This window comes from Pollachius pollachius (assembly GCF_949987615.1).
Source record: "Pollachius pollachius genome assembly, chromosome: 11".
NCBI classification, from domain to species: domain Eukaryota; kingdom Metazoa; phylum Chordata; class Actinopteri; order Gadiformes; family Gadidae; genus Pollachius; species Pollachius pollachius.
Genome location: NC_136944.1, coordinates 3,832,974 through 3,844,566, shown reverse-complemented (window position 1 = coordinate 3,844,566; position 11,593 = coordinate 3,832,974). Strand labels below are relative to the sequence as shown.

The window sequence follows — 11,593 nt, the reverse complement described above, 5'->3', positions numbered from 1 at the left end:
AGGGTAGATACAAGGTCGATGAAGTTCGGTGCTGTTAGTTTACAAACTTTTCTTTATAGTTTCATGTTACAAACAGGCTTAGTGAAAGAGACGATGTAAATAGTATTTGATAAACAGGGCAACAATAAACTATTACACCTAATAAACAATTGTTTATCCATTGGTAAGCAAATCTAAAATTAGAGCAGACTTTCATTTTGGATTAACTATCAGGTGGTGGATTGCTGTATAGCTGGAAACATATATTATTATATTACATTAACCTTCTGAATAAACTGCCCGTTTTAATCTAAGCGTTTCATGTGCGATTCTGACACGTCAGTGGAGTATCAGAATATATCAGAATATCTCGGTCCTCTATTCTCTCTCGCTCTCTCCCATGTGTTGGGGGGTGTTCCACCTCATGCTCTTCTTATCACCCTGTCGTCTCCTGATAACCCCAGGAAGGTCTACAGTAACCTGGGTAGTGTGAGTAGTGGTTATGTAAAGACTAAGACACATACTCACTTGGTTACTGTCACTGGCCTATTCGTGTTTGGCCCTGGCTCAAAGTCTGGGAAATATTAATCACACACACACACACACACACACACACATACAAAACCAACACCAGTACACCACATTTAAACATGAATAGTAAGCGGTGGAAGCTTAAACGCTGATGTAGTGTTACTTATCCTTAACGAGAGATGCTTAGAGTGCATATCTCAGTCCGTCTCGTATCAATTTTTCGTCACAGTTACCAAAGCTCAAAGTCACTTAATGATTATCTCAAAGGAGCCGTTAATGGGTGGAATAGTTCAGCAGCCCAGCCAAAAGGTTTTATTGAATCATAAAATGAAAACTAAGACTTGAGAAAATGGATTCCTATGCAAGGAGAATCCCACCCATCAACGTTTTAATCACAAACAGGGGAACAAAGCGGTCGATATTAATGTTTATTTGTTTATTTAGATAATGTACAAGATCGTTATTGTACAGAAAATGAATATGAATCCATATTAATTATCCAGATATACATTACACAAATAAGGAAAACATGGTCCAAAGGTTAGTATTCTAATTAAATACAGCAAAAACAAAACAAAGACCAGCTTGTTCTGTTAGAAGCTGCATTATGTTAGAGGATTTAAAAGCATTAAAAAAAATAACAACACATTCATTAAAAAAACGGAATATTCAGCAGTATAGCAGCACTATTAAACCTACAGCTTCAAATGAGCACAGAGTCTGACCCCAGGTCAGCCAGAGACACTTTGGGTATAGAGAGCAGAGCAGAGTGTAGCGTCTGTCTGGCTTGGCTTAGCTTATTTTAGCTTAGCGTAGTTTAGCGTATAGTAGCAAGTCAGCCATTAAAAGCTACTATTGTCCGTCTTCTTTGCTCCTCTGGTCAACATTCGTTCCTTCACCAACGTCCAGTGTTCCTCAGACGCTGATGCAGACGGAGTGTGTGTGTAGACCCCCGCCTGGGATAGATCTCTCGGAGGATCTCTCTCTCTCTCTCCTTTCTCCATTCATTTAGTCCTCTCTCGACCATTGGTCCTTTCTCCCCATCTCCAGTCATCTAGTCCTCTCTCGACCAGTCCTCTCTCTCTCCGTCGCCATTCATCCAGTCCTCTCTCGACCGGTCCCCTCCCTCTCTCGGTCCGTCAGTCCCCCCTCCCCCAAGGTCCTCAGGACTTGAGGCCGACCCTGGTCATCATGGTCTCGTAGACGGTCCACGCCATCGCCGCCATCATGGTCCGCCGCAGGCAGCGAGGCACCGCCCCCCGGAAGAACCCCCGCACGCCCTGTTGCTAGGAGACCACACACACACACACACACACACACACACACACACACACACACACACACACACACACACAGTTATCTTGCTATATTCAACAGTTGAGGTGATCATTTTTATGAATCATGACCATGCCATTATGGGCTTCATTAATAATAATAAGCACTCATTTGAGTCCACCTGGAGACAGGTTTGCTCTCGACCAGTTAAAACGACTATGGATTAGTTCTTAACTGGAGTAACATCTACTCTGTCGATCCCGAACTGTTCCACTGGTTAACAACTTCCCCGTACCGCTCGCTCCCAGAAGCTCTACAAACGTGCCGTTGGAGATCCTAAACGGTCAGAAGCTGAACTAAAGTGTAAGGTTCTCAGTCTTAGGTTTGAGGTGTTTACCGAGTAGACTTGGCGTACGGCGGCGGCCGTGCTGAGCCCGCTGCCCACCTGGACGTTGGTCTTCACCACGTCGGCCGGCTGCGTGATGAGGGACGCCAGCACCCCCGCCCCAACGCCACACAGGAAGTGGGCGGGCGGCCCGTAGGACGACGAGCTCAGCTCTGGGGTCGGGAGGAGATGGGGTCAAAGGGGTCAGAGGTCAGAGATCACAGCAGGACCCAGTACAAAACTGGGCCTCATGGGACGACATCCTGCAGAAGGTGGAACCTCTATCACAACTAGTAGTTTTACTAGAACTTTGACTATAACTTCTACCAATTGTAGTTTGCCTAACCTTTACCACTTGTAGTTTGACTAGAACTTCTATCACAACTTGCAGTCTGGCTAGAACTTCTACCACAACTTGTAGTTTGAGTAGAACCAGCAGAGCCAGCTTGTGGTAGAACTTGGAACCACAAGAACCAGAGTCTACGTGTCAGCCGACTCAGCAGCCTAACTGGTGGTGTTACTGGTACCTGTGGGCAGGCAGGCCTTGGTCTGGGTGTAGAACATGACGTAGATCCCGGAGAAGGGGGCGTCTCTGAGGAGGGTGGGCACCAGGCCGGAGAACAGGGCCCGGGGCCCCTCCGTCTGACACATGCTGCGCAGGGCCCCCACCACGCTGCTGTAGTTATACCGGCCAGACTGCACACACACACACACACACACACACACACACACACACACACACACACACACAGTTAAACTTACGCTCAAAGTGGTCTACCGGCTAGGCTGCAGACTTTGGGGTTCACACAAAAATCCTTTCATGTGAATTTAAAATGCATTTACATTTTAAATGGGTTTGAGTAAGGGAAATGCATCTCATTATTGTTGTTGTTCAGTACTTCAAGTGTTCTAATGTCTAGGGTCCAGTCTATCTTGGACTCCACAACTCAGTGACTCATTATTTATTAGTCAAGTTCAAGACACTGACAGCTCGTTAATCCGTTAAAAAACACATCCCTGGTTGAATATGTCCCGCCCCCCCCCCCCCCCTCACCTCGAAGCGCGTCTTGATGACGGTGACGGGCAGCATAAGGACCCCCGCCACGCTGCGGGCCCCCGCCCCCAGGGCCACGGCCTCAAGGGGCCCCAGTCCCCGGCCCTGGAAGAAGTGCTGCTTCAGGGAGTAGTAGGTGCTGAAGTAGAGCCCGAGGCCAGGGATGGTGCGGGCGAACGACTACAGAGACACAGGGGAGGGAGAGAGAGAGAGAGAGAGTTATTAAAGTCTTCCTAATCAGTATGTTTAAGCTGTCCTGTAGAATTTATACCTATTCTTAGTAGAGTTGTTCAAGTGATCATTTTCAGGCTGCTTGTGTGATTTGTGTGATTGTACTTTGTGTGAACTCCACAGGGCTCCAGAGTGAGTGAGGGTCAAACGGTAACAGTGTGTGTGTGTGTGTGTGAGATGGTGAGCGAGTGTCCCTCTCACCGGGGACATGCCCTTCCAGAGCCCCACCAGCTTCTCCGTCCGAACCACGGTCAGGAACACCGACACCATGCCCGGCCGGGCCGAGCTGGGGGTGGGGGGTGGGGGGGGGGGGGGGGGGGGGGGGGGGGGGGGGGGGGGGGGGGGGGGGGGGGCGCACAAGGTCAGTCGCTGTGTGTGTGTGTGTGTGTGTGTGTGTGTGTGTGTGTGTGTGTGTGTGTGTGTGTGTGTGTGTGTGTGTGTGTGTGTGTGTGTGTGTGCGTGCGTGTGTGTGTGTGTGTGTGTGCGTACCCGGGCTGCACGGTGCCCTGCAGGGTCTGCAGTCTGGTCTTGATGAGGTCCAGCGGTTGGAAGAGCAGCGTGGAACACGTCCCGCTCAGAGAGCCGCACAGGAAGGCCTTTAGAGCGGACTGCACCTGGGGGGGGCACGGTGGGAGGGAGAGCTAGTGAGCTCCATGTAGGAATTATGAGTTATGGAGAAACGGTAGGAGTAAGAGGCAGAGGGAAAGAAAGAGAGACTGACAGACAGACGTGGGTAATAAGGTTAGCGGAGATAAAGATAAGGAATGTTAATGGGTTACGCCCGGGACAAGGAGAATGAGACCGAGAGACAGTGAGACAAGAGATTACTCTCCCTCATCACTAAAACTTGTATCACTGCAGCCAATAAACGCGCGTCATTGGTTAAGAGATCATTTCTTCGTGTTCATGGACTAACAGCTTTATCAGTGGGAAAGAACGTGACCCCATTCATTCTGGATATCTAATCAGTACACTCAAGAGAAACAGACAACTGGATGAACAGGGACCTCTCTGCTGAGTAACGTTTATGATTAATGTTAAATAAGTAACTGTCTTTTAATGAAGATTTAAGTGTAGCCCGTAAACTCACCAGGGAAAGCTCCATGATTCCTCAGAGGAAACTCAGCAACACCGTGGTCCGCTTCCACTTTCCGTCCAAAACGTTAAAAATAAAATCTTCCAGCAGTCTTTGAAAAGAAAACCGCCATAAATGAGTAATTAACACCACACTGACCAGCATGTAGTAGACGTTGTCCCTCTGCAGTTCCACACACTATGAATCCTCTGAAGGAATGATCGGATCCCCGTTCGGCTGACCGACGTCAACTCTCCAATCAAGTTAAGTTAATTAGGACTGGCACACCCCGTGAGACGAGGTTCCTCCTGCTCATCATCTGGCGAGTCGACTTCTGTCCGTTCTACACAAACCCACACAGGACATGCCCTGTGTGACGTCACGACCCATGTATCAAACTTACCGCGACTCTCAGAAGTCTGAAACTTCAAACAGGAACAGGTTCCAGTATTAAGACGAGTTGTGATGGTTGGGAGATTCCGTCTGAATAAGTCAGTCCGGATACTTCCTAATAATAGCCATGAAGACCCCACAAAACACTCTCCAAAACCAGCCGGTTCCTGTTCTACAGCCTCAGGGTTCAGATCCAAGGGTTTGAACGTATAGAGGGCGGGACCTGTCTGAGGTACCAGCCGATCGCTGATCCGAACCTTAGAGTGGGCGGTATCTCTCTCAGCTACCGACCAATCATCGATCCGGACTGTTCCTGTACGCTCAAACCCTTGGACCTACTGGTGTCTCTACGCCCCGCCCATCGACCAACGCCCCTCCCATCGACCAACTGGACACGGGCATTGCAATAACGTACTGGTGTTGGTTCATTTATTTACTGTGGTTCACTGTGAATATATCACATATGACCATAGAATATATTATAGTTTTGGGTCAAATCTGATTCCTACGTCCCCAAACAAAAGGTTTGCATGACCAAATTATTTAAAATAAATTATTCATCTTTGAATCTTGTAACTCGTCCTTTACAGCTTTCTAGCAATACACGACTAAATAATTGTTTTCTCGGGAGTATACAATAGAGTACCAAGCTACAACTAAGCGCTTAACGGTTTTGATTTGATAAAATATGAAAATTGTTTTAACTTTCATAATCATATTCAACGGTTTATTTTGAGACTGTCCCTAACCCAGGGGCCCGCCGCTCCGGACCGCTTGAGTGATCGGAGGCAAGACTCAAAATAATATGATAATGAGCATCCCCACATTTGTCTCGTTTATCACTCCTTGGTGTTGCTGATGAAATCCGGTTCCCACTAGTTAAACAATACGCTCTATAGTAGAAAACAAGGGACCACAGCTGCCCCCTGGCGGCCACGTAAGGACACTTCAAAAACAAAGTCGGAGCAGAATTATATTAACAGAAAATTAACAAGACCCGTTGTACTCAACAAAAGAACCCAAGCAATCGTATAGCAGTTTAGAAGCCTCTTTATTGCAATATCATCAATTAACAAGTAATCTTTAAAGTTTTTTTTACTTCCAGAGGTGCAGACAGACATTGAACAATCAAAAAAAGCACTTTTTTTTTTTTCTTCATTTGGTTTTTTTCCCTGTTTAAGTGTGGAAGAAAGACTTTGAATCAAGATCATTTTGGAACACCTTAAAGTCCTCCGACCCAACCAGCAGTGTGCCCCCCCGAGCACAACGAGAGGAGCCTTAATGTAATCACTACACCTTCATATAAAACCGCCCCTAATGATATGTCACCATCCCAAGACCCCCACCTGAACACCCCCTCCCTCGCCTGGCTCCTCAGACCAATCAGAGTAAGGAGGGGGCACCAGACACCCCGCAGGAGGTCCCTAATCTGTCAGGATTGAACCCCACAACCTCCTTCCTCCCATACTGGTCGTAGACGAAGACTAACGTTAAACCGCGCGGGGTTAAAATACATAGATATGGTAGGTCTGACGTACAGGTAAGGCTTTAAGTGTTGAGGAGAGCGCTATAGTGGGGTCTACTTTAGGCACATGGATACGAGGCTGTGGCGAGGCCCCGGCTGGAGCGCGACCGGTTGTAAAAATAGAAAGTATCTGCGAAGCCGCATCATCGGGGATGAGTCCTAAACCGGTTCAAACTGCCCTCACCGCGGCAGTTGGCCGACTGATGCATTCTGGGAGCAGGGTCTGGCGTAAAGTACGGACTGAATTAATACGTCCACTAAATCAATACATACTAATCAATAATGAGTGAGCAGCCTCTTGTACAAGCGAGGCGCGAGAGCTAAAGCATCAAGGAGCACAGATCGTTCACCGTTACCACCCAGAAACGGTTCAAGCCGGCTCCATCTGGTCCAGATCTGGACACCCACACACCTTTTGTCCCCTTCCAGTAATCCTCCTGATTTTTGAGTTATTTGTGTTTTTTTTTCCTCTTTCCTCGATTAAAAAAATAGATATTAAACCAAGGCCTTGAATACGTTTCCATATAAAAATATTTTTTTTCTTTTCGTTATTTTTTTTAAGCTTCAGGGAACGAAGTAATTACGATATTTGGCCCTCCCAAAAAAAGCGCGTAGGGTGTAATAAGAATACGTCTCAGCATGGTCGATTGTCTGCATATTGGTGTGTTTTTACCGTTTGTTTTGCAAGCGCAAGAGTTAAAAATGTGCATAGATTGTCACTCCTATCATTGTGGAGAGTGCAACTGAACAGCCAAATTCCCTTCCTGTGGATCGTACAGTACACCCCCCATCCTTCTGTACAGTCAGCTGTGTTTTGCTATAAATCGTTGGTGTGAATTCGTCATGCAGTTCTGCCGGAGACCACCAGAGGCCGCTGTGGCACCGCCTCACTCGGGCTTGGGCTCCGGGGTCTCTGGCTTGGCCTCGCCCTCCTCGTCACTCTCCGCGCCTGACCGCGTCACGAAGCGCCGGATGGTGATTGGCAGGTCGCCGCGCCTGGGGAGGAGGGGAGACGTTGAGACCTCGCACCAAAAGGTCATGGGTCAGGAGCTCGGAGGTCAACACGGACCTCGTCACGTCACACATTCCATCTTGGGAATTTCTCGGTGTGTAGCAGATTTTATGAACTTCTTGCCTCACATGTTGCTAGTTCGAGTGTCGAGGTGTCCCTGAGCGAGACGCCTCACCCTGACTGCTCCTGACCAGCTGGCTGTCACCCTGCGTGGTCAACACCGCTGTCGGTGTGAATCTGTGTATGAACTGTCGCTTGGGGTAAAAGCTAAATGCCCTTTATGTAAATTATCAACTCCTCTATTCTAGGGCTGAACGATTAATCAAATTCAAATCGAAATCGCGCCTTTATAGAACGATATGCATCAATTCTTTTTTTATTTGTAATTTGTTACCGTTACTGATAGGAGATAAGAGAGTAAGATTGACGAGAGTAAGATTTATATTTATTTTTCTTTTACAATTCATTAGTTAAAAATAGATGTTATAATATCAATTAATCTCAACACATCGGTCTGGACTAAAGGAAAGAGCAGTTTATACGTTGACTGCTTCAAATGTTGTGTCGGCCATACTTAAGGATTTCTTGCTTTTTTAGTGAATAATACAGAACATAAGGAACTTAATAAATTATAAAAAAGCAGTCGCAATATTGGTCAAAATAATCGCAATTTGATTATTTCCCCAAATCGTTCAGCCCTGCTCTATTCTCGTCATTTACTCTGCCTTCCACGACTATTAATCAATGAAAAGTCAAGGTATTTGGTCTGGACGGGGTCCTAACCTGAGCTGGGTGGGGGGGGGGTCTGGACGGGGTCTCACCTGAGCTTGCTCTTCAGCGTGCTGACCTCCCGGTTCATGGCGTCGGCCGACTCCGAGGCGTCCTCCAGCTCGCGCATCAGCTTCCTGCGGTTGGCGTTGGCCCGCTGCGCCTCCTCCTCCGCCTCCTCCAGCTGCCGCTTCAGCTGCTTCATGCGGGAGTTCAGCTTGTCGGCCTGGAGGGGAGGAGACACGTCAACACAGACGCCAACACAGGGCCACCACGCGGCATCACGTCAACAAAGACACGTTAACAAACGAAAACACAGACGCCAACACAGGGCCACCACGCGGCATCACGTCAACAAAGACACGTTAACAAACGAAAACACAGACGCCAACACAGGGCCACCACGCGGCATCACGTCAACAAAGACACGTTAACAAACGAAAACACAGACGCCAACACAGGGCCACCACGCGGCATCACGTCAACAAAGACACGTTAACAAACGAAAACACAGACGCCAACACAGGTCCACCACGCGGCATCACGTCAACAAAGACACGTTAACAAACGAAAACACAGACGCCAACACAGGGCCACCACGCTTTGGTCTTTACATTTACACACTTTAATATCCTGTGAAGTACTGGCACTAGGCAACTCTGGGTTTAGGGTACCAGGGTCTTTGAGAAAAGGGTATGGGGTGTAGGCTATGGGGTTACAGGTCTTTAGGTATGTTGTATCAGGGTATGGGGTATCATGGGGTACCTGGTCCTTGGGTTTAGGGTGTCAGGTATCAGTATAGGGTATCAGGGTATGGGGTATCTATCGGGTACTATTGGGTACCTGGTCCTTGTACTGCTCGGTGTTGCGTCTCTCGTCGTCCACCGTCAGGATCACCTCCTTCAGCTTCTTCTCCGTACGGCGGACCAGCTTAGAGGCCGCCTGCCGCTCCCTGGAACACACAGAACCCGGGGTTAGAACCTAGAACCTCCCTCTACCTCCACAGAACCCCAGGGGTTAGAACCTAGCACCTCCCTCTACAGAATAAAGTCTCTAATGTCTGAACTGGTCTCCTAGTGGACCATAGTGGTGTCTGTATGTCTGACCTGGTACTATAGTGTAATGTCTGACCTGGTCTCATAGTGGACCATAGTGGTGTCTGTATGTCTGACCTGGTACTATAGTGTAATGTCTGACCTGGTCTCCTAGTGGACCATAGTGGTGTCTGTATGTCTGACCTGGTCTCCATGTCCAGCTGCTCCTCCAGCTGTGCGATCTTGGCCTCCATGGCGGCGATGGCAGCCTTGTACTTGCTCTTGACGGTGCCCTCCAGCTCGCCCAGCTTCAGCTTCAGCTCCTTGTTCTGCCGCTCCATCTGCGCCCGCGCCCCCTCCAGGCGCTGGGAGGTACTGCGCTCCGCCGTCAGCTCCACGTTCATCTGGTCCGTCTGGGGGGGAGGGAGAGGGCGGAGTCAGGGGGGAGTCGGGGGACGGTGAGGAGAGCAGCGGTAACTAGGTAACCACTGGTCTAGTATTATGGTTTAGGGTTAGGGTGACTATGAAACCACTAGGAGAGCAAACAGTATTATGGGATAGCACCCGGTCAGCTCTGACCGGATCCAACAGTACTCAGAGCGAGCAGAAGAGGGTTAGATCAGATAGATCAATCACAAACATAGAGCCATAACTAATAGATCACTCACATACATACATAGAGCCATAACTAATAGATCAGTAACATAGCGATGGGTGTATATCTACCACTGACCCATTGGTCATAGATCTATAGCAGTAGAAGCTGACCTTCAGCATGTTGTGACGGTTGTATATCCATCACTGACCACCAGGTCATAGATCTATAGCAGTAGAAGCTGACCCACAGGTCATAGATCTATAGCAGTAGAAGCTGACCCACAGGTCCTAGATCTATAGCAGTAGAAGCTGACCTGCAGCAAGGCTCTCTTGAGGCGGTCGTTGACCAGCTCCGTGTTGCACTGTTCCTCCTCCAGCTCCTCCTCCAGCTGTGCGATGCGAGCCTCCAGCCTCCTCTTCTCCTCGGCCACCTGGGCGCTGGGGGGGGGAGAAAGGGGAGCAGAGGAGCAGGGAGGAGGGAGGAGCAGAGAGGAGGGAGGAGCAAAGGGGAGGGAGGAGCAGGGAGGAGCAAAGGGGAGGGAGGAGCAGGGAGGAGCAAGAGGGAGAAGAGAGGGGCAGGGAGGATGAGAGAGGAGCAGGGAGGAGAGAGGAGCAGGAGGGAGCAGAGAGGGGCAGGGAGGAGGGAGGGGCAGAGAGGAGGGAGCAGAGAGGAGAGAGGAGCAGGGAGGAGAGAGGAGCAGGAGGGAGCAGAGAGGGGCAGGGAGGAGGGAGGAGAGAGGAGCAGGAGGGAGCAGAGAGGGGCAGGGAGGAGGGAGGGGCAGAGAGGAGGGAGGAGCAGGAGGGAGCAGAGAGGGGCAGGGAGGAGGGAGGGTCAGAGAGGAGGGAGGAGCAGGGAGGAGGGAGGAGCAGGGGGGGAGAGGAGCAGGAGGGAGAGAGGAGAAGGAGGGAGAGAGGAGCAGGAGGAGCAGAGAGGGGCAGGGAGGAGGGAGGAGCAGGGAGGAGAGAGGAGCAGGAGGGAGCAGAGAGGAGGGAGGAGCAGCAGGGAGGAGCAGGAGGGAGCAGAGAGGGGCAGGGAGGAGGGAGGGGCAGGAGGGAGCAGAGAGGGGCAGGGAGGAGAAGGGGGGAGAAGGCGTTAATGCAGGTCAATGGTATGGACTCCCATAAGGTGAAGAGTGAGTAACTAAGGTGGTTTTCATTCAAAATTTTCCCATAGAACCTCAATATGCAGTGAGTGTGAATCCACTCAGCCTCTATACCTAACATCATTCAGGTAGGAATTAAGGTTTCACCTTAACCTCGAGTTTTAATGAAACGCAACTGTGATTGTCATCAGTCTGAACTTCCTACGAGCATCTGCTCATCGACTCAGGTTCTGCAAGTATTATTAAACTGGCAGAGGGGGTAGGAGTCAATCTGTAAAGGTGAGAATGTGATAAGGGGTCAGTCTGTCCAGCTGTGATTCTGATTAGACCAGAGGCAGGGGGCGGGTCTTACTTCTTGGCAGCCTGGCTGTTGATCTCGTCCTGCAGCTCGTCTCTCTCCTGCTGGGCCTGTCTCTTCACTCTCTCGGCGGCGGCCAGCTCCTACACCCCCCCAAAGAGAAAATGGTTAGGCTCACCTGCACAGGGGGAGGGGCAGCAGGAGGCACCATCACAGGCTCCGCCCCCTGGTCAGTGTAGCGTGGAGTAGGGGCGGGACAAAATATCGACAGGGCGATAGATCTTCTTATCTCATGCAATACGAGAATAAACATGCTGCCGCCAAATATCTACA

General features: G+C 49.6%; 2 protein-coding genes across 2 annotated transcripts in view; both read right to left on the bottom strand.

The window, feature by feature from the left end:
• Positions 1 to 1,659: 1,659 nt before the first annotated feature.
• On the bottom strand, positions 1,660 to 4,608 carry LOC307082688 (mitochondrial glycine transporter A-like). Its single transcript, XM_079746333.1, has 7 exons — positions 4,546 to 4,608; positions 3,945 to 4,069; positions 3,657 to 3,741; positions 3,225 to 3,404; positions 2,698 to 2,866; positions 2,183 to 2,343; positions 1,660 to 1,796 (listed from the first exon to the last, which is right to left on the bottom strand). Exons 1-7 carry the CDS (start codon positions 4,558 to 4,560, stop codon positions 1,674 to 1,676), a joined length of 858 nt encoding a protein of 285 aa, XP_079602459.1. The 5' UTR covers positions 4,561 to 4,608; the 3' UTR covers positions 1,660 to 1,673.
• A 1,347-nt stretch (positions 4,609 to 5,955) lies between these two features.
• myh9b (myosin, heavy chain 9b, non-muscle) overlaps positions 5,956 to 11,593 on the bottom strand; it is a 45,633-nt gene continuing 39,995 nt past the window's right edge. The window contains exons 35-40 of the mRNA XM_079746335.1: positions 11,315 to 11,403; positions 10,174 to 10,297; positions 9,467 to 9,675; positions 9,072 to 9,180; positions 8,282 to 8,454; positions 5,956 to 7,444 (exon numbers count right to left, since the gene is read on the bottom strand). Of these exons, the coding sequence (XP_079602461.1) occupies positions 7,336 to 7,444; positions 8,282 to 8,454; positions 9,072 to 9,180; positions 9,467 to 9,675; positions 10,174 to 10,297; positions 11,315 to 11,403 (813 nt within the window). The 3' untranslated portion in view covers positions 5,956 to 7,335. The remainder of the gene's footprint in view (positions 7,445 to 8,281; positions 8,455 to 9,071; positions 9,181 to 9,466; positions 9,676 to 10,173; positions 10,298 to 11,314; positions 11,404 to 11,593) is intronic.